Source organism: Ostrinia furnacalis, unplaced genomic scaffold (genome assembly GCF_004193835.3).
Source record: "Ostrinia furnacalis isolate ACB-3 unplaced genomic scaffold, ASM419383v2 OfSCF5444, whole genome shotgun sequence".
NCBI lineage: Eukaryota > Metazoa > Arthropoda > Insecta > Lepidoptera > Crambidae > Ostrinia > Ostrinia furnacalis.
Window position 1 is genome coordinate 183,353 of NW_021135683.1, and position 22,213 is coordinate 205,565.

Genomic DNA, 22,213 nt, shown 5'->3' on the forward strand with positions numbered 1-22,213 from the left:
ATGATGTAAGTCTAAGGCTGAGTTGCACCACCTAACTTTGACCGTAACTATAACGATAACCGGTGCTTTTTGTATGGAGTTTGACAGATTTTTGACGTTTGTCAAAATTAAAGTAAGATGGTGCAACCCAGCCTAAGAATAGGTATTACTGCAATCTCAGGACAATCTGAAAAATATAAAAAATAGATAAGTTAACTTTTGAGTGAGTAGAGGACGCTTCTTTTGCATTACGATAAGTAAAAAAGAGTCTGAACAAATTTGATTAATTGAATAATAAACTGGCCTTAGTACGACCTCCAAAGTAAATTGACATTAATGATAGCGCAGATAGTGCCTACTTTTGTATTAATGTTGTTATTTTCAGCGTCACAATAACAGTCGGCCCTCATTCAATGACAATCTACCCTTACACGACTTATCGATTTGCGGGCTGTGAGATCTTTACGATAACGTGACCCACATAGATATTACATTGACTGAAGTATAAGTAAATACGTCGATCAGTCCAATCTTACACCTAGAAGAACAATCATATCCTCAGATTTTTTATTGGAAGAGTTATTTAGAAAATACGCAAAGTTTCAGTGCCAAGAAATGAAACTCTGACGGTCGTTTTGTCGTTGATGACTCGAAAAGAATGGAAGACAGGCCCCTTTGTGTGGTCTAGACTAAGTCTGAATGAAAATAGACTCCAAATAAAAAGTGAAGTGACAAAAGTATCCAGTGGACTGTGAATCTTTTTTGCTGCAATTACTGGTCATTATTACTGTGAGTAGTAGAGAATAGAGTAAAAGGCACTTTCAAAGTTCGCTGTAAGTAATGACATCTGTTTTTATTTTATTTTACCACCTTGTGGTCGTAGTTGTACGGTACTCATACTGTCGAAATTTCGAAAATACTAAATTTTTAGTTTTAGTCCACCATTTCTTTCTAAATATTTTGCAACATAAAATTGCATCGTGTTCGTTTCATTTTCATCATCATTGATCATCTAAATTCTAATGGTAGATAATTTGAGGAAGTGGTTTTCATTTGGATTTGGTGTCAGTTTTAAGTGCAAGATTCCTCTATAGATACGTGAATAGACCAATGTTTTAAGCAAGATTTTCGATTCAAAAGAACTTGCCGGCTTAATCTAGAGACTGCTAAAGTGTTATGGTGGTGACCAACTCCTAAAACAAGCATATTTAGCTTACTTGGGGAAGTTATCCTGAAAAGGATCTTCCAGTTCAAGACACTCTAACTCCAATTGCTAGAACATCATGCAAGTATTGCTGAACCACTCGTCACCTAAATTGTTCTTATACGTTATGGTAACCCAGTTCTAACAGAAGCATATTTTGAGCTTCTTCTTCTTATTTTCCCTTGCTCTTTTCCCATTATTTGGGGTCGGCTCTCCTTTTTCTGAGGCGCCGGGACGGTCTCTCCTGGGTTGTCGAAATACTTGTCTGGTGACCAGTGAGTGTCCTCTACCTCTCTTATTATCTGGCAGTGCTAAGGCCCGTTTAACGACATGGTCTTTGAGGCGTCTCATGACATTATAATTTTAGCTTACCTGTGCCAATGACAGTTTAACTTTCCCCCGGGACAAATTTGACCTTCATTGGTTGGGTTTTTGTGGCGGTCAAGCTGTAGATCCTGGCTACACAGGAGTTGCAGTGGTGGGAACGAGAGGTGGGAACAGTCCCGTTTTAGCTTACCTGGAGATATTAACCTGAAAAGGACCTTTCAGTTCAAGACACACTCTCCAACTGATATAACATAAGCCACATATTGCTGAGCCTTTCCACACCTAAATTGTTCCTGGTAATTTGTCAAGCACACAATGCCATTACTTGTAACAAGGCATTGTGCTCGGCCAGCCGAGTGGACTTCCTCGTTGGGCCCGCGCGCAGCTGACGCCCTGCGCTAGGCACGCGGCGTGACAGCCCAAACACTCCGTAGTATCGATCCATTTCACTGGTCATATCGATCAGTTGAGTTTTTATTGATTTATTTACTCCGAAAAACGAATGAACCAGAAACAGCCTAAAGGTAGCCTTTCGAACTAAGCGTCACAGACGCAGCGTCTTTAGCTTTGGTCTTGTGCCACCAACGCCGCGTCACTAACTCGCTTCGAAAGGCTACCTTTAAAGACCAAAGCTAAATACGCTGCGTCTGTGACGCTTAGTTCGAAAGGCTACCTTAACATAGCTCTATCATTTTCAACCGACTTCAAAAAAGGAGGAGGTTCTCAATTTGACCCGTATGTTTTTTTTTTTCTATGTTTGTTACGCGATAACTCCGCCAATTATGAACCGATTTGAACAAATCTTTTTTCTGCGTATAGGTAATACCTCAAGGGTGGTCCCATTTAAATTTAATAATAGAAAAAACAATCCCCAAGGGTGGAAAATTGGGGATGAACTTTTTTATACGCAATATCTCCGCCGATTATAAATCAATTTGAACGATTATTTTTTTGTTGAATAGGTATTATCAAAAGGGTGGTTTCATGCGAATTTGAAGAAAATATTTCACCCCCAAGGGTGGAAAATTGGGGATGAACTTTTTTATACGCAATATTTTCAATTTTTAGTTTTTTTTGTGTTCACGCATTTGAAGTCGGTTTTATTTTTTTAAAAAGTTAATTATCATATCATTGATGGAGCCTATGAATACGGTTTTGTCAATAGCCGCTAACTCCAAAAACTATTTTAAACATTCATTTCTCCGTGGATACTGAAATAAAGACTTAATAATTCGAGAAAACTTCTACATGTGCCTCTACCAAGTTTTTTATGAAAACGTGCTCAGATTTATAGATCTCGTGGGTATCTCGCGGATCTTACCAATTCCCTTTATCCTCGTATTTCACGTTCTTGCGATAGCTTCGTGTGATAGGTAGATACGGGTAAATACCTGAATTATTTACCAGATTCGCGCTTACGTCATCCATGTCTAGGTCGTGCGTTTCACCGACAAGCCAGATCACACGGTCGCTGTCGAACAAGTACTTAACTTTTAAAGTAGGTACCTACACAGTTTCATTATTGTAAAAAAGTGTTTCGTTAGTTCACCGAGTTACCTCCAGGTGGCGCCACAACGGATTACATACAAATCTGCCTTACGCAGTCTAGCAGTAAAAACTAGCATTAAGCTCTTTAAGACTTCAAGGCCATAAGACTTGTCCAAACATCGATTACTCCATCAACCGTGTAACTACTTACATTTGTAGCTTTGTCTTCTAATTATTGTACATTGCAGTTGGTGTTATTTCATATTTTTAATAATTAACATGAGGAAATTGTTAATGATGAAGTACTGGAGCATTCTGTTTGTGCAGATTCTGCTTCAGATGGGTTCGATAAATTATATTATTTTCTATTTAATTACTCTACTAATAAATTATGCTTTCCAGATCTGTATCTACATAAACTTATTATGCGAGAAATATTGATTTATGAAACATAATTTTCACGCTTTTTAATTTTATATCTTGCATTTATAATATTGCATAATGTAGATCGCCCCGTTCATAGGCATAAGCAAGTAGATACAGCTTTTATAAGACTAATTGCTACTGTTGTCAAAGTGTCTTTCTTTACCATAACGATGCTGCGGGGCTACTCCGAAAAACGTTATCTGAAGCTTCGAAATCGTCAAAAAGGTCGTGCTATAAAATGCTAAGCGAATTCATTACTAATTTAACCTGAAGGTCAAAACTTCTGTGAGAACCTGGCGTATCACCGCTCATTTCGCACGTTTATCTGTAGATATCAGTGGCTAATTATACTTATATCTTAAATATTTACATAACAACTCCACTTTCAAATAAGCTGCACTGCTGCATTCAAGTACGCCTATAAATAAACTGTTAATTTATATGCAATCGCACTGGCAACTTTCAATTTTCAGTTTGTCTTACTAAACTATTATACTGGCATTAAAAAGTTTGGTCAGATTTTGATTTTGGTCAATTCAGTAGTGACCTAATAAGGAAAAGTAAGGCCGTAATAAACAGTAGTGTTCTTGTAGCTTGACATTATTGCACCTTCCCTAGTCCCTTAGTTTGTTTTCATGAAATTACTCAATTTTAGGAACTCTACACGGGTCAGTGACATTTATTTACGGCTCCAATTTGAATAATCCACGGAGATTCTCTGAATTCTTCTATCAATATTGTTTAGTAATATTTTAACAACCTTAAAAATGTCTGCAGTATTTTTCGCTGTGTGGTTAATTACTGCTTTGTATTCAGCTGCAGCTCTTAAACCCGTCTATAGATTAGAATTGAGCGATTTCGTCACGTCATTAAGCAAGGCACAATGTTTCCAATGAGTCACAATCGAATCTATAAAACAAGCGGCCATAATGAGTCCGGCAAGTGCACCAATTCCGGTTCGCCTTCGTGCGTTACGCGGTTTTTCTCTTCCTGCTCTGGCGCAGACATTTCATTTGCAACGAACGCGATTTGCTTGTCTGCTTTTGTTTTCTTTGCGGAAACTAATATTAATTTTCACCTGACTGTTCTAAGTTTTTCTGACTTAAAATTATAATCCGATTAGTTTATTGTTAGTCGAATGTACTAAATTGATTTAGTACCATGTTAGAATCAATAATTTAATCAATACTTTCTAATGTTGATGCCAATTTACAATCAATCAATCAGCAGCAATGTAATATTCAGCACAATATTCCTACTTAATTGTTGATATTCACTCCTCCATTGTCACTATAAGCGTAAACATTTACAATCACAATGTTTACAATCCGTTGAAAACAAAGGAAATCGAATCGAAAATACCTCAACAATAGAATTCCTTCGCACATATCTTCGAGGAGCAAAACATGTCTTCACACGGTGCCTCCGCAACGTTGGTGCTACTCATCCTTGACCGTAAAAGAGTATGGGCTTGCCATTAAAAATATGAGGCGGACCATTAAAAATGAGCTCTTGCGTCAAGCTCTACCGTCGGTATTTCCTTGGCAAACTTCAGAGTAAATGGTGCAACGAAACCACTCGGATCATTAGCGATATGCACATTTGTAAAAATAATGGTTATTATTTTTATCACTGCTTTTGGGAATGTTGTTGATCCATCTTGTAATATTGATCCCATCAAAAACAATACTTGTCAAAAAAACCAAGTTTCGCAACTCAGTTGTTCTACGGTAAAAAGTTGTGAGATCCATGTAATACCAAGTCCAGGCCAGGAAATCTTTAACGTTTTACATNTTAGTTATTAATCATGGAATATGTAGGTATAACCGATGTCCGTTTATGTTCAAGATATAATCAATCTCTATGTATAACATGTTACATCACTAATATTTTCATACAAAATAGTATGTTTATACAATTATCATAGTTAACATACAATATGTAAACGATAAACGATTTCACAAATTAGTTAAAAATTATATATTAATGTCGTTTTTCCACTGGAAAAAAAATATATCAAAACATTCTGTTTCAGAAAATTTAACAAAAGTAGGTAGTTCGAAGCCGTGGCTCGCAGTCGCACGACGCGCGCATTGCTCGATCCCAAAACCGGTTTGCTAAGCGGTCTCGCCCGTGCCGTGCGTCAGTGCAACTATACCTATCGTGCTGTTTTGCATGCGATGTTGTTTATAAATGACTAGCAGCGAAGATAACGCAGTGGACAGCGAGATCTTTGATGTGAATACATATACACAAGAATATAGTGAGATGACATGTAGCAGGGAGTTAATGAGTACGAACATGGAACAAGACGAGGATAGATCGTTAAAGAGAAATCGAGAAATGGATAGAAATGAAAGGGACAATATTATTTGATCCTCTAAAAACTAATTGATCTTTTTTGTATGTGCACTTTTAAAAATAAATGATGTATTTTATTATATTTTATCTTTATATTAATTATTGGGTCTATATTAGTTGATCTACGGATAAATTATGAATGATCTTCATTTAAGGTAACGTAATATTTATGTTTAACATACTCTTTTAATATTTGGTAAGACTTGGCGGTTGCACTACCGTGCCCCCAAATATTTTAGTTTTTCCTTGATTCATACACCAAACACTACTTATATTCCAAATTTGAAGCTTCTAGGTCTGCTAGAAGTGCCTTAGAATTTTGATGATCGGTGAGTCAGTCAGTGAGTGACAAAATTAAGTAACTTTGACCCGTTATAATTCTTAAACTACTGGTTCAAATTGAATGAAATTTTAAATATACCGTGTCTTTACAATGCCTGCATAGCTAATGAAAATTCAGCCTTCTAGTTTTATCCACAACGAAGTTACAGGCGGTCGAAAATGGCCTGAATTGCTTCGAGAAAAGGATGGTACGGCCGTGCCGCTTTTTTGCTCGACTTGGTGGGGGCACTGCCGTGCCCCCAGATATAGTGTCCAAATTGTCCAACCTTTATGATTAATATGAGCTTAAGTCTTAAAGTCTGATATCTCAACTGTGGCAATAATGATTGTTCTATGGATAAAACATAAAATAAATGTCGTACAAAACTTTCTCCGATAGATAAATTAAAGACAATACAGAACATGTTTCTAAAACAAGAGTCTTCGTGAACAATGTAGAGGCAAAAACTATAAATGGCATACAGAAGGCGGGAAATCCATCTCTCGGAGGAAAGCCAGTGCTAATTACCTTCATGCGATAGATATCACACTAACACAATATTGTTCCATGAAAGAAAATATTGTAAAACATAAGAACGCATTTAGAGTAGTTATGAAAATACATAATTGGTAGGAAAAACGAAAATTATTTGACTTTCGCTAAGTAATTTTTATAAATGGCGGATAAAGACATAATTATGAGAAGCCTTTGTAAGGTCCAGCAACAATAGTCAGATTACGTCGACGGCTCTAGGAAGGCTGTTCTTGTCATTGTCTACTCGTGATTGGACTACGATTTAGATATCAAAAACATTTATTTTTGGACGTAATATACGTGCGTAATCATTATAATGCTCTTTAAAATTTTCGATTTCTTTTCCCCAAAAAATTGCTAAACGTGTAAGTATTTGTTTTTAATTAGTCCATCAGGAAGCTGATGCTATCACAGGTTCGGTAACCTTCACTGAAGCAACTCACGGAAGGCCTGCAATTAAACCGGAGCATTAAACCTGAACCAACCAATCTCGATTCAGGAACAGACTGCACTAAATCTCGATAACTTAAATCGCTTGCGCAACTAACGCAGTCAAATTCTAGCCGAAGTCGAACGTGGGATCAATTATTAAGCGACGCTGTCGATCTTATGTCACTGGTCTCGAACGAGAGCACCGCTCCAGATCTCCGGTGCATTACAATTAGCAGGCGTTTAACTCACGTTGTTTATACCGTCGGAATTTTCGCCTTATCCGCCATCTTTATTGCCCCTTCTACTATCTTGTTTTCTGTAATTTACAGCTTAATTGATTACATTTCGGCCTAAATTCCCTGTTGTCTCGCTGGACCAGTTTTGCAAAATGTGGAACTGGTCAAATTGGTTTGTTTCAGAATATCGAGCGTTTCGACATTTGTGATAAGCAAAATCAAAGGCTCAAATTGTTAGCCTCACCTAATTAGTTTTGCTTAATTGACGCAGTATAGTTATGAGTGAGTTAAGTCATCATTTGATTGAGTTAAGCCTAATCCAATTTGTGCTAATCAACCGTTGCAATGTTGATCAAAGATTGTGATATCTAGATGACGTCTGACTATGACGACGTCTCATACCAAACGTGCTAATCTTGCCTTCAGGGGTGATGCCTAAAAGGCAATTCTGGGTGCGCCCACGCGTTCGGAACAGTTGTCGCAAAAGGCTTGGCCCGGAGAGGGAGGCGCGGGCAGCGCGCGCGCGAGTTTGCCCTGCGCCCGCGCACGCGGACGGACGCCTCCGCGCGCGCTCAGTGAAAGTGGCCATCGTGCTAGCTCACTATCTGAACAAAACAATCATGAAAAACCCATCGAAACAATATTCAGTGCTCATTCAGATCGTTCCCAAATGAAATCAACAGCAACTCTCACGAAACGGATATACATTCGTATTGTTGAATTTCGCAAGTGTTTTGACGTTCTTTGTGGTTTGACCGGCCGGTTGCGTTGTGTCCCCCTATCATCTTAACGAAAACTTGCAACTGCTGACTCGTCCATGAAGATATTTGTTTACAGTTACATAAAGTGCTTCAGTTTACTTTCTAACTAGGAGTTTTTATTCACATTATCTTTCGTCACGCTACGCTTCGGTCCATCGAAGTTGGCGATGTATAGTCTTGCTCTGTATACATATATTTTCATTTATTGCTGCTAAAAAGTGTTAATGTGTTTTACAAAAGTGAGCTAAGATGGAAGTAAGATTGGTGTAATTTGTATCTCTGGTTTACATTTTCGCTGACTCTATCATAGCAATTAAAAGTCTTTGTGAAACTATTGTTACGGTGCCTAATTCTGGCACTATTATTAGCCACTACCTAAGTAATGTTTGTGTTGGTTTTGATGACGTAACACACTTCATCAATGTGTTGTGTATCCTACGGTTCAGAGGGTCATTCAGCCGTTACATACCACGACAGCACCGTCTCTTGAAATTTACGATACTACCAATGGTTCCGTCGTGTGATCAAAACACAATCGTGCATTACACGCACCTCGTACTCGAATGCATAAGGCAGCATCTAATATTAGTTGTTCAACCAGTTTGTCTCTCGGCTTATTCAAAATCTGCTTGTTATCTGTATCTACCTACCTGTCATGGCCTCTCAATTATTTACTTACCTTGGACGTTTTCTTGTTGAATTCTAAATAATATCTATTCTAGACACTTAAAATATTTCAATTAAGCCATTGTTGTTTTTCCAATTCGCATCTGCTTTTTTATCATTTGATATATTATTTTCATAACTAATTAAAACTATTTTTATATACGCAATTATTGTTTCCATACTAATAAATGATTCAAAGGTGTTTTTAAACACGCTATTTCTATGGCCATTGTTAAAAATAATTAATGTAAACATTTCTAGTAGTAATCAGCTAATGACATCATTGCCCAATCACGTAAACACTGGTACAATAGCGATTGCACAAAGAGAAAGCCCGCATTTGTCATTTCCAATCAGAATATGAACTAGTTTATTATTGATGTTAACAATAACATCGTTATTGTCGTTGAAAACATCTGCATAGGCCGAGAAATGTTGTGGTAGCCGTTAACTTATCACGTTAACGGGATCGTTTCTTGTCGCAGTCTGATCACCACCACTAGCTTCAATACGGTCTAGTCAATATCATGTACTCACTTTTATTATGGCCATATAAAGATATATAATAAACAGTTACCCCGGAAGATATTTAGTATTTAAAATGAACTGGTGAACGGATACCAGTTTATCTGATCTTTCCGTGATTTGTAATTGAAACGATTTATTGACGGTTTCTAAAAAAAGTTAATAGTAACGCCATTTTTCAGCGATTGGATTTGGATTTTCTGATAAGACATGGTATCGATTGAAAAAGTATTGTTAACATTTTCTAATTTGCTTGGTGCTCTACATCTTTTTGTATCTTAATTTATTTAATGTTAAACAAATTACAATTTCAAGCTACAAGTTTATAGGCAAGTAAATTGATTGTGCAGGCCTCCTTCCGCGGAACAAATTATTCGCTACGCGTTCATTGTTTCGCAAGGCGCATGCTCTGATTGCAACCACACACAAACGCTATCTCGCGTTTTGCAACTCCACCACTGCACCATAAACGATTCCATGCAAACCGTTCTGTTGCACCAAACGGTTATCCACTCTATATCCCATAAAAAAGACACTGAACTAAAAAGTTTCCACAAAGCCTAACTGGTTTCATTGCACAACTTCAGCTAATTGCTATTTGCTGTAATTATTTAATGACAATGTTTTCATTTCATTTGGTCACCTTATATAAGAATGCTGAAGCTATCAGTCATTATTAATATCCAATTACTCAACTTTAGCACATCGTTTCTATAAATTATTACTGGCTCTACTAATCCTTCTGTTGCGAAACGCTAGAAATATCGAACTGCGTTAGCGGAGCATAACTATCTGAAACGTAAACCAGAGTGCATTAACCACAACCAATGTCAACATAATTCTTCGAATTGTGATTATTCGGTACGATTGCAATAACTCGGTTAGCATTGAAACTGTGAAAAATAAGCGCGCACCGGTCGACCCTGAGCCGTCCAGTCTCGCAGCTGCCGGCGACTTCGTTCGTTTTTTTCTGTAACTCGACCGCGTAACTGGCCAAGATTTAATAAGGAAACTGATATCAGATGCCAACGCATCTTGCTGACATTCAACAATACGAAACATATCACTGTGTCTACAGATGGAAGCGAATCCTCGAGTGACGTGCAATCGTGCGAGTGAAGTGAAGTGACAAAGTGAAAATAAGTGATGATGAAAAATGGTATCGGAAAGGCCCCCGGTGAACGGAGGAGTCGGCCCGCCGACGAGGCCGCGGACTATTCGGAGGAATTGTGGCGATCAAGGTAGACCAGGCTTTAGACACCTCACCATCCAAATATGTCACCAAAACTGAGCCAATGTCATATGTCATTATTACGCAAGTTACGTAGCATAATTTTTGTATCAATTCTTTAAAATATGTAGATTTATCTAACTAGGTTAAAAGCTTGTATTCAACAAAATGGCATGCTAATTCGCCGTTGCACAAGTTCTGTTAAAGTTCTTGGTGTAGCGATTTGACGATATTCTTTATGCGAAACTGTAACTTGTCACGCATGGCTCAGAATTGTGAGGTATTTGTGCGACCCGAAGGTCGTGAGAGAGATGGAGTTGTCTTCAGTCTGGATTACCCTGATCGTTTGTTGTAGTGTTCATAACGTCCCCGTCTACTGTGTACATCGACACGAGCGTCAAGTCCTCGTACTACAGCCAGAACGACGAAGATGCGCAGCGCCTCACTCCGAAGAGCAACTTGGAAGATAGGGTGAGGCTGATCGAGGTCCTGGAGCACAAATGCTGGCTCAGCTTCAGGACTGTCCTGCGCGATGGAGAAATCGAAATCCAAGATCTCATTGCATTTATCGGTAATTCTAAAACTCTTTTTACGTAACAGAAAATTGGCAATCAGGGGCGAAATCATCAATCTATCTATATATATAAAAGAAAGTCGTGTTAGTTACTCCACTTATAACTCAAGAACGGCTGAAGTAAGACCCATAGCACTGCTCTCATGCCCTTGTAAGATCCTTCATACTATTATCAATCGAAGACTAGAATGGTTTCTTGAGAGGAATCATTGCTTTTCTGATGAAACAACAGGATTCAGGAAATCGCGTTCATGTGCAGATAATTTATCACGATTAGTTACTCGCATTCAAATGGGATTTACTAAAGGGATGTCAACAATTGGATGTTTTGTAGATATTGATAGTGCATACAATAATGTAAACATAAGTGGCTTGTTACAAAAACTGGACANCCGAACCCTTACATTCGCAACTATGCGAGAGCAAATCGCGCTAATAATTTTCCTGCAACTTCACGGCGGATATTTTCTTACAGAACCTGAATTATTTAAGGATTGTTTGCTGTAAACTTTTGACTTGAGATATCCCCACAAGAAAAAGTCGCATGGTGTGAGATCTGGTGACCGAGGCAGCTAGGGTATGTCCCTGTAGTTGCTGATCATTTATTAAAAAAAAATAGTCCTCAGTGTCTCCATCGAGGTACTCTCCGTCTGTGGTGAGACACCTTCTTGCTGAAATAGAGTTACGTAGTTGACCGGGATGCAGTTGCAGTTGTGGTATCAGACATTCATCGATCATTCGACAATACATTTCAAATACTGCGAACGCTCTGTAGGCTCCCGAGCAGTGACTCATGGCGTATTTCAAATCCGCATTAGACTCTATTTTGAAACAATTAAACTTAATGAAAACTCTTTGGTTTTATTTGTATTCAATTTTGAACTTGGAAAATTCTCGCTGGACACCCTTTACAACGTAACCTCACTTCACAACTTCAAAAGAGTGTGACAATACCGCGTCCGTTTAAGTCTGATTGGAATCATGAGTGCACCAGATTCACTCCCGAAGATATCGGAACGATAAACGTCACCATCTTATTCACGTATTTCTGATATTCGGTTTGGCCGAAGCTTCTGCTGGTTTTTGGCCGAAAACGAAAATATGGCCGAATGTCCATTTTTTGGCCGAAAATGGCCGAAAACGAAAACGAAAACGAATATTCGGTCGGTCACTAATAATATTCATCAATAATCAAATTCAGAACTTGAATATTCAACTGCAATGTCTGCTCATGAACGCTTCAAACTCGGTACTTCTTTCCCAATTCCATAAAATTCAAAACTTAGAAAGTGACTAAAAACTTTAAAATAGGTAGTTGAAAGAGACTACAGCTAATTTTCATAGTGGACTGTACTATACGATAAACATGTCAGTCAATTTGACAACCTTTGTCGGAAACATTATTCAATGAAAATATTGTCCGAACCCTTAGTATTTCTCTTTGACAAATACATTAACACATCGTGAACCACTTTTCTTTCACGACTATAAAAATATTTTAGCAATTTAATTCACAAAATCAATTGCGCACATTTAAAATAAAGTTTGTTTACACTTTGACAACAATAGACTGACATGCAAGGTGACATGTCAATGAAGTTTTCAGTTACTGTTGCCATTAAAAGAAATTAGTACCATTAGTTTTCCGCAACATGGCGAGGGTTTTTATGTTCCTGGTCAGGCTATACCTAACTCTAAACTTAAAGGACATTCCTTTTTAATGTAGGAAGTGAATAATCTGGTAATTTTGTGTAGAAAATACTCCCGCCGTCGCGGTAGGTAGTGGCGGAAAGNACCGAATATATCCATCCCGCACCAACGCATCCAGCACCTAAGGTCAATTCGACCCGATAACGCAGTGTGAACGTGTTAAGTATGCTTTTTTAATAAAAAATAAATCTTTGAACATCAAGTGCCTTTATATAGTTTCCATCCTTTGACTACAAATTAATAAAAATAAGTACCATAACATAATTATTTTGAAGATTATTTGATATAGACAAAAAACAATTTATACAAATCGAATTATTTAAAAAAGTATCACTATATTGAATATTTGGTGCTCATTTCTTTTATTTTTGAGGTCCAACAAGTAACGATCAGATATAATTTTTACATCTCAAAATTTTTTTGCGTAGTTCAAAAGAGGTTAAAATATCGATCGATTTCATTTATTTTATGTCTCAAAGAAAGAGGATCAATCATTAAAATAGATGACCATTTAGATTTTTTTACTTGCCGTTTTTGCTAATTTAAAAAGATCATTTAAATACATGCCGAAATGAAATATGGACGACAGTTATGAGAAAAGGCAAACGCTTTGCACGCGTAGCAGGTGACAATGACTTAGATCGGGTCCCAGAAGATATTATTGAGGTATGCGTCAGTTCTGCCACCGAAAATTTACCGAGACAGTTCAAGTTGGCTAAAATGCTTAAATCAAATAATATACAGGATGTTATCAAAATAAAGTACATACATTAATTTATTCAAGGTATTAATACAATTTAGTAACGAAGATAGTTGCGAAAAGCTGATGAATTGTCAATTACTTAAAGAAAAAGGTTATAAATGCTTTAAAACCTTGGAAATAAATCAGTCTTATGGAGTCATAAAAGATATTGATATGGATTTAACTGAAGAGGAAATTCTGGAAGGTTTGAGCAGTGAAACACAAATTATCGACGTAAGAAGACTTAAACGCCGTAATACTATTACTGGCCAACGAGAACCGTGCGAGGCAATACGTGTATGCTTCAAAGGATCATCTTTACCTAGTTATATACATATGTTTGATACTAGGGTGAATGTTAATCCATATGTATATCCCGTAACTCAATGCTCCCGCTGCTGGCGATTTGGACACAGCTTAAAGATGTGCCCCTCAAGTAGGGTGGTCTGCCCTAAATGCGGTCGCGATCATCCTAATTGCGAAACACTGACTTATAAATGTAACAATTGCTCCGGCAATCATATGGCACTAGCTAGAATCTGTCCAGTCTACAAGAAAGAAAAAAGGATAAGAGAACTAATGGCCGAATTTAATTGTTCCTATAAGAGAGCACTATCTATATACATTCCTCCGGAGCCCCATACACCTAAAGAATCTCCAAAAACCTTAAACCATCCTAGCGCAGACATGTATGACAATAATATGGACAAAAGCACAACACAAACTACTTATGCCGATATAGTTAAGACTAATAATGAACCCTCAACACCTAAAACTACAAAAAAGAAAACAAAGAATCGAAAAAGTAACCAACAAAAAAACAAAACGCAAGATAGTGATTGGTTTGAGCTAACGTCCGAAAGTGAAGAATTAAGTAAACAACCGAGGCAAGTTCAAACTGGGGAAAATTTTAAGAATAAAAAATCATGGAAAGAGTTGCTGAAAATAATGAAGGATAAATTACTAGATAGAGAGATGACATGGCAGGAGAAAGTTAAGGACTGTATTAATATTATTATGGATTGGATTATATCATCGGTCTGTGCATACGCGTCTAATTTTCCTTGTTTTGATGTAATTTCATCATGGTTGAAGACTTCCTAAATATACTCCAATGGAATGCACAAAGCGTTCGCCCTAAGACCGCGGAATTTGAACTTTTATTAAATCAAGAAAAAATTCACATTGCCATTGTCAACGAAACGTGGCTTGATCCAGACAGCAATTTCAGAATAAGTGGATATAACATATACAGAGCCGATCGAGACGACGGATATGGGGGAGTTGCAGTGCTAACACACACTTCAATAAAGTCTCAACAACTCAACATTCAGATTTCGAACTCTTTGATTCAAATACGTTCAAATAATTTGATAAAAATTCTAATGTGAATTAGAATTTTTAATTGCAACAATATCGAAAATATTATATCTATTTACTGCCCGCCTTCAGTCAACACTTATAAAAGGGATTGGGATCAAATATTCTCCATATGCCAACGGAAAACTCTTGTAGCCGGAGACCTTAACGGACACCATACCAACTGGTCTACTAGAACAGACACCAGGGGAGTACAAATCTTTGATTCTGCTTTGGAAAACGATTTTGTTACCCTAAATGATGGTACCTCTACTCGAGTCAAACTTGTTAACGGTGCGTTACAGGAGACAAGTCCAGACTTAACGCTGGCTTCGATAGATGTGGCTTTTATGTTTAAATGGAGAGTCTTGAATGAAAATCTAGGCAGCGACCACCTCGTTATGAAGATTTGCACAGAGAGCTACAGCAATAACACTACAAACAGCAAAAGAAGGAATTTTAAAAAAGCTAAATGGCAAGAATATAAAGAAGAACTAGAAAGGACATTGTTGGATTGGAGAATGGATGAAGACCAGCAACAATCTTATGATAGTTTTATAAATTTAGTGAATCAAGCAGCTGACAAGTTCATCCCTGTTATTATCCCCTGTGTAAATCCTTTAAGACTACAAAAATTCAAGCCCAAACCATATTGGGATCAATCGCTTTCGCGTGTAATAGCTGAAAGACGTTTGGCACTAGCTCAATTTCGAAGAAACCCCACACCCCAGAATCTTATTGTATTGCAAAACAAAACTAAAGCAGCACAAACTTCAATTCGTGCAGCTAAAACTAAGTCTTGGCAAACCTTTTGTGATAGTATAGGGGAAGCTACATCCTCAAGCGATATGTGGGCACGAATGAGATGGTTAAGGGGTTATAATGGATCTAGAACCACGGTAGATTTAGAAAGTGCTAAGTCGTTATTACACAGTCTGACCCCAGATTCTGTCACTCCGCAGTCTCCTGCTTTTTCATCGGAAAACGTGAGTCTTTCCAGACCAGTCACATTACAGGAATTGTCAAACACTATTAAATTTAAAGATACTACTCCAGGGGATGATGGTCCTATTCTATGATTAACAATCTCCCGGAAATAGGTAAGTCCATACTCGTAACACTATATAACAGATTTTTGTTCTCTGGTTTCGTCCCACATCAATGGAAAAATATTAAGATCGTTCCGATTCCAAAACCAGGCCGTGAAGTTCAATCTACGTCAGGAGTAAGACCCATAGCACTGCTCTCATGCCCTTGTAAGATCCTTCATACTATTATCAATCGAAGACTAGAATGGTTTCTTGAGAGGAATCATTGCTTTTCTGATGAAACAACAGGATTCAGGAAATCGCGTTCATGTCACGATTAGTTACTCGCATTCAAATAAGATTTACTAAAGGGATGTCAACAATTGGATGTTTTGTAGATATTGATAGTGCATACAATAATGTAAACATAAGTGGCTTGTTACAAAAACTGGACAAGCTTGGAATAGGTTCAATTTTATGTAAATATTTGTGGGAATTCTTGCATAGTAGACGTTTATTTATTAGATCTGCTGAGAATGACACTGTGATATGCAGGAATACAGGACTAGGTATCCCCCAAGGAGACCCCTTATCACCACTTCTTTTTAATGCAGCTACTTCAGACGTTTGCAAGAATTTATCTGATATTTTTGTTTCGCAATATGCAGACGATTTTATTTTATACACGACGAAAAAATCTATTTCAGATGGCTGTAATGACATACAAAGATCACTAAACATGTTTAAAACTTTAATCAGTGAGATAGGCCTATCTTTATCATATAGAAAAACTAAAATTTGCTTATTTAGTAAAGGATTCAATAGAAATAGTGTTAATATAAATATCGATGACAATAATATTGAGCAGGTAGATACCGTCAAATATTTAGGAGTTTGGTTAGATAGGTCGTTAAGATGGGGTAGACATGTTAAGGAAGTTAGGGAAAAGACAATGCGATTCCTAAATGTTTTTAAGGTTCTTGCTGGGTCGAAATGGGGTGTACATCCTCAACATCTTAGACGTTTATATATTGCTATCATAAGAAGTAGGTTAGAATATTGTAGTTTTTTGTTCCATAATAGTGCTATTAGTCATTTAAGTAAGTTGGATGTAATTCAGAATTTGTCAATGAGAATTATTGGTGGATTTGTTAAAACCACTCCGATTCACGTAATGGAAAATGAGCTGTGCCTACAACCACTACACATTAGGAGACGATATCTTGCTGGCAAATTTTGGCTTAGATCTAAGGCCATTAATAATAATATTAACATTGATGTCATTGATGAATTATCTGGCCTAAGTCAAAATCATCATTACTGGGTAAGGAAAAAAGTCCCACTGTTAGTAGATATACACATTACCTACAAAATGATTCCTATTCAAACTTCCTCGCTAAATATGTTTTCTTTAGACATTTGGCTTAGTAACATAGATTTGTCCAAAACAATAATTAGCAAAATAGATGGAATNTACTCGATTAGTCGATTCAAATTCAAGCGCAGATACAAGTCTGGAGACTGAATAAAGACCCTTTTTGTAATGAAAAAATAAATGTAGGTAATCTTAATAAATATTATATTTTTTCAGAATGGTGAAGCGTATGAAGTGATTCTCCTCGACTACCAGCACGCGTTCTACGGCTGCTCGATAATCGACTTTATCTACTTCATAATAGCTGGCACCGACCAGGACTTCCGAAGGAACCACTTGGAGCACCTCAAAGACGTGTACCACAACACCATGGCGAAGTTCTTGAGTTATTTTGGGATTGATATTGAAAAACACTATCCTAGAAAAGAATTCGAGAGGCTTTTCAAGGAGAGGCTCGACTATGGCTTAATGGTAGCCCTATGGTTGCTGCCACACTTGCTAACATAGGGGAAATTCCCGACGTCACTAAGGTCGATTTGAGCACCTGTGAATTCCAGCTGAGTGACCTGATCAAGAAGAGGGTCAGAGGTATTGTGGACGACTACGTGGAGTGGGGCTACATCAAATAATGCAATGGTAGAAAAAGTATCTATTAGTGCATGTTATTTTCTATTTATTTTAACTTGTCATACCCGTAAAAGTACAAATCTAATTTAAGTAAAGGTACGTATTACTTATCTTAAATTAAAAATGGATTGTGTTCCGCCTTCCGAAATTAATAACCATCTTACCTCATAGGTAATAAGTTTATCTGTGTGACATCCATAATTTACAAAACTATTATTATTAAATTCAAAATGTATTGTTTATGTATTACAACTATACTATATTTATATGTACNTTTGTAAGCTGCAGTCTTTAAATAAATCTGTGAAACTTCAATGGATACCATCTCACGTCGGAATCATGGGTAATGAGAGGGCGGATCTGGCAGCGCGTGAAGCAGCAAGCGACGGCGTAGTATACACGTGTTTACCACTATACACAGACATAATAAGTAAACTCAAGGATGACTGTATTACCAAATGGCGTGAACGATTTCATGAACAATCACAATCAAAAGGGATTTGGTACAGAACGCTTCGAGCAGAGCCCTCACACTACCCATGGTTCGACGGAGTTGACAGGAGTAGACAGGAAATAGTGGCTTTGTTACGATTACGTTCTGGACACATACCGTTAGGCAAATTTGCCCATTTAATGAAGAAAAGAGACTCGCCAAACTGTTCTGAATGTGACGTAGTCGAGGACGTTCAGCATGTCTTAGCGGAGTGTGTCCGGAACGAGTCTCTCCGTCAACAATATTTCGGTAGAACCACGCTTGATATTGGTTTCTACAACAGTATCCTAGCTGTACCTATAAGCGAGGAAGCCCGAAAATTATGCAAATTGTTAACTTCCCTATGTGGAAGAAATAGTTGAATTAGGCACATAACCATAATTATTGTAATAGATTCTAAGAAGGTGATTACGGGGGTGACATAGTCACTTTGACAAAACCCCCTATAAACAATAAAGATTTAAAAAAAAAAAAAAATCAACCATAGAGCGCCTAAACGTTAAAGTCCTACATAACGTCGTCGCCAATATACAATGGCTACATTTTTAACTCCACCAATCAATTGAAGTTAAATTTTGTGTAGCAAAACAAGTAATAAGTAAGTAAGTATTTACCCAACTCTGTTGACTTATTAATTTCAAAGCCAAAAAACTAGCAGTTGATTGTTTAGACACGGTCTATAAAATATGTAGAATGCCAGTGTTTACCTGTGGTTTGTCTGTCCAAGTAAAGTTACTCGACAAATAATAACTCAATACATCTAAGCCGAACAAGAAGTTCCGTTATCGTTTCACAGGAATCCCGGGAAAAACCGACCGCTCCGTCCGGGTCCAATTAGAAAACAAACTTTTTAAAACTCTTCGGGGACGGGTTGTTCTGGTGACTTTCCCAGTTATTCCGGCTGGAATGAGCGAAGGCACATTCTTCCTTTTCGATGGGATTTCATTTTCTATCCCTTAGAATAATGAGGTGGGTAGTTTTTATAGATACGGGAGTATCAGTTAATAAGCAAACTAGATGGGCGCCTGATTTTTATCACTTTTTTGCAACTACACTTAATAACAATAACACTCAACCATTTAATAAAATAATAAGACTTTTTGATCTTTTTGATATAAGAATGTATAGCCTGACCAGGAACATAAAAACCCTGGCATAGAGGCGCGTCAATTGCATTTGATAGTGCAACACTGAGTACAGTCGTACCTGTGTTAAATTAATAGGCTAACTTTATGTATCAGGACTTAGAATTACAGGCTAATTTGATATTTTCATAAATTAACGAAAAAATATTATTATAGGTAAACTGGTTTAAATAAATTAAATGAAACCATCAATGAGCTAGTAGGGTTTATTTTATTATTCATCAATAATCAAATTCAGAACTTGAATATTCAACTGCAATGTCTGCTCATGAACGCTTCAAACTCGGTACTTCTTTCCAAATTCCATAGAATTCAACACTTAGAAAGTGACAAAAAAAAATTAAAAAAGGTAGTTGAAACAAACCACAGCTAATTTTCATAGTGGACTGTATAAACGATAAACATGTCAGTCAATTTGACAACCTTTGTCGGAAACATTGTTTAATGAAAATATTGTCCGAACCCTTAGTATTTCTCTTCGACAAATACTTTAACACATTGTGAACCACTTTTCTTTCACGACTATAAAAAGATATTAGCAATTTAATTCACAAAATCAATTGCGCACATTTAAAATAAAGTTTGTTTACACTTTGACAGCAATAGACTGACATGCAAGGTGACATGTCAATGAAGTTTTCAGTTATTGTTGCCATTAAAAGAAATTAGTACCATTAGTTTTCCGCAACATGGCGAGGTTTTTTATGTTCCTGTGTGCCTACCATGAGTTTACGTTAGGTGAGCTCGCTAGCGAATACGTCAAAAAATTATATGAAGATTTTATTTCTTGAAAGTAGCCGCTAGGGGCGCTGCACAATATGTCATACATTTAAATGTCATTTTTTTACGCAGTCGCTAGCGAGCACACCTAACGTAAACTCATGGTAGGCACACTGGTCAGGCTTTACGCGCGTCGTCGCCCGACCATCTGAACTTATTCGCAAATCAACGTCAAAAACGCTTTATTGAACAAAAATTATCGAGTATAATCAGTAATGAACCTCATTCAACAGATCCTAAAAATCTTTCTACATTCCAGCAAAGTATCGATCAGCGGTTGTTTACGATTTCCAATCGATTTCAAATCGAGTTGAAACTCCATCGATAAAACTTCAGTGCCAGCTGCTAGATGGTTATTTAACGATTTTTGGGCGAAACGGAGCATTGACCCACATTCGCCCAACCAAAGTGTTGTTCTTACGGTTGTTATACAAAATTAGGGGAACATTCTGAAAGTATTTTGTCACGTCCACAATACATAACTGTCGGTGTTCGTTAATAGGTAGGTAATAACTTAATTTGCCCAATAAATGTTGACCTACATGTGTATTTTGTAAATGTGTCTAAGAGTTCATATCATCAATAGAGAAATAGTGGTAAAAAATGTGTGATAATATGAACATTTCCCAGCTCCAATGTATTTTTATTAACCATTGGAAAAGTAGAAAAATGGACGACAGTGACTTGAGTTTCATGCGCTGCTTTTTCAAATGATCACATTTGTATGGTTAAAGACTATTAGCGGAAAATACATTCTTAGGATATTGTGTTCTTTATTCTAGAGGAGGCCTAGATGTTCAAAGGCGAACCCCAAAGGCTACTATAAGAGTTCTTTAGCGTCATAAGTATTTATAAGTACTAAGTTTGTTGGACTTAAAAGAAAAGTAATAAAGTTCATCTGAAAATAAAAAATGCTTTCCTAATTCTGTAAAATATAGGTAACGATGGCGCTTACTTAAGTAATAATTTCGTTCACACGACGCCAAGAAGTAGGTGATTTTCAAACATATCATTACTCAAATCTAATTAGTAGTTGTGACAGATATATTAACTAATAATTAACACGAAATGCTGTAATTTCGTCAGTTCGTTTTTTCACATTTTCCCTTACACATGTAACTTAACTATTAAATATTGTGTACTTATTACTAAACCGTCATTTGTCGAGTAAATAATTGTCAGAAAAAGATTTGATAACATTGTGGCTGACGAAAAAAATGCGTGAAAGTTACTTAATTTAATTGAAATAATTATGATTTTTATTGAAGCTGTAAATTGTCAATTGATATAATCCATTACCGGATAGCTAACATGAATTTTAATTTATTCTTGTTTTAGGAGCAGGAACTAAGAAAACCCAAGTGGTGAAAAATCAACAGTTGCAAATATAATCGCAAACTATCTGTTAGAAGCCACCCAATTAACTATCTCGTCTAGTCGGTAAATAGCAGACTAATTCGGCGAACTAACAATGTAGCTCGCTATGACGGAGTTACTGTTTGCGTCTTGTGAACCACTCCGCTCATTATACTTGACGGGTATTTGATATCTTTGTTGATTTAGTGTGGTTCGAGCTACGTGGGTTAACTATTTTATTCAAATTTAGTTTAAACTCTACTTTTTAGCTCTACAAGTCTATTTCAGTTGTATAGATTATGAGCGTAAAATGATTGACATGAAATTTTAGGTCGTTAACAGCTTTCATTGTAATTCTAGTGACGTCACTAACGCAAACCACAAAGTCTCAAGTATTCAACAAACGACTGCGACTTGTCTGTCACCGTAAAACAAATGACTAACGATCGCGCCGCCGCGAGGCTCGAGTCGAGTATGTAAAACGAATGACGATCAATTTCGGGGCAGCGCAATCAGTGTAAAAACACGTGAC

The 22,213-nt window shown here is 37.0% G+C and overlaps 4 protein-coding genes across 7 annotated transcripts; all 4 read left to right on the plus strand.

Moving 5' to 3' along the window:
* The first annotated feature begins 5,501 nt into the window (after positions 1–5,501).
* LOC114361203 (uncharacterized) lies at positions 5,502–13,554 on the plus strand. Its single transcript, XM_028316181.1, has 2 exons — positions 5,502–5,777; positions 13,348–13,554. Exons 1-2 carry the CDS (start codon positions 5,618–5,620, stop codon positions 13,548–13,550), a joined length of 363 nt encoding a protein of 120 aa, XP_028171982.1. The 5' UTR covers positions 5,502–5,617; the 3' UTR covers positions 13,551–13,554.
* Positions 7,818–11,100, plus strand: LOC114361204 (uncharacterized). 4 transcript variants are annotated; one of them, XM_028316185.1, is made up of 3 exons: positions 7,818–7,956; positions 10,340–10,502; positions 10,848–11,100. In XM_028316185.1, exons 2-3 carry the CDS (start codon positions 10,418–10,420, stop codon positions 11,087–11,089), a joined length of 327 nt encoding a protein of 108 aa, XP_028171986.1. In that variant the 5' UTR covers positions 7,818–7,956; positions 10,340–10,417; the 3' UTR covers positions 11,090–11,100. The 4 variants fall into 4 exon arrangements, with proteins under 4 accessions (XP_028171986.1, XP_028171984.1, XP_028171983.1 ...); XM_028316183.1 differs by having other exon boundaries at positions 7,819–8,019; XM_028316182.1 differs by having other exon boundaries at positions 7,820–8,034.
* Positions 13,555–13,676: 122 nt separating the features above from the next.
* LOC114361200 (uncharacterized) lies at positions 13,677–14,879 on the plus strand. Its single transcript, XM_028316176.1, has one exon. It carries the CDS (start codon positions 13,693–13,695, stop codon positions 14,620–14,622), a length of 930 nt encoding a protein of 309 aa, XP_028171977.1. The 5' UTR covers positions 13,677–13,692; the 3' UTR covers positions 14,623–14,879.
* A 2,207-nt stretch (positions 14,880–17,086) lies between these two features.
* On the plus strand, positions 17,087–17,909 carry LOC114361184 (uncharacterized). The gene is made up of 3 exons (XM_028316152.1): positions 17,087–17,134; positions 17,497–17,751; positions 17,838–17,909. Exons 1-3 carry the CDS (start codon positions 17,087–17,089, stop codon positions 17,907–17,909), a joined length of 375 nt encoding a protein of 124 aa, XP_028171953.1.
* Positions 17,910–22,213: the final 4,304 nt, after the last annotated feature.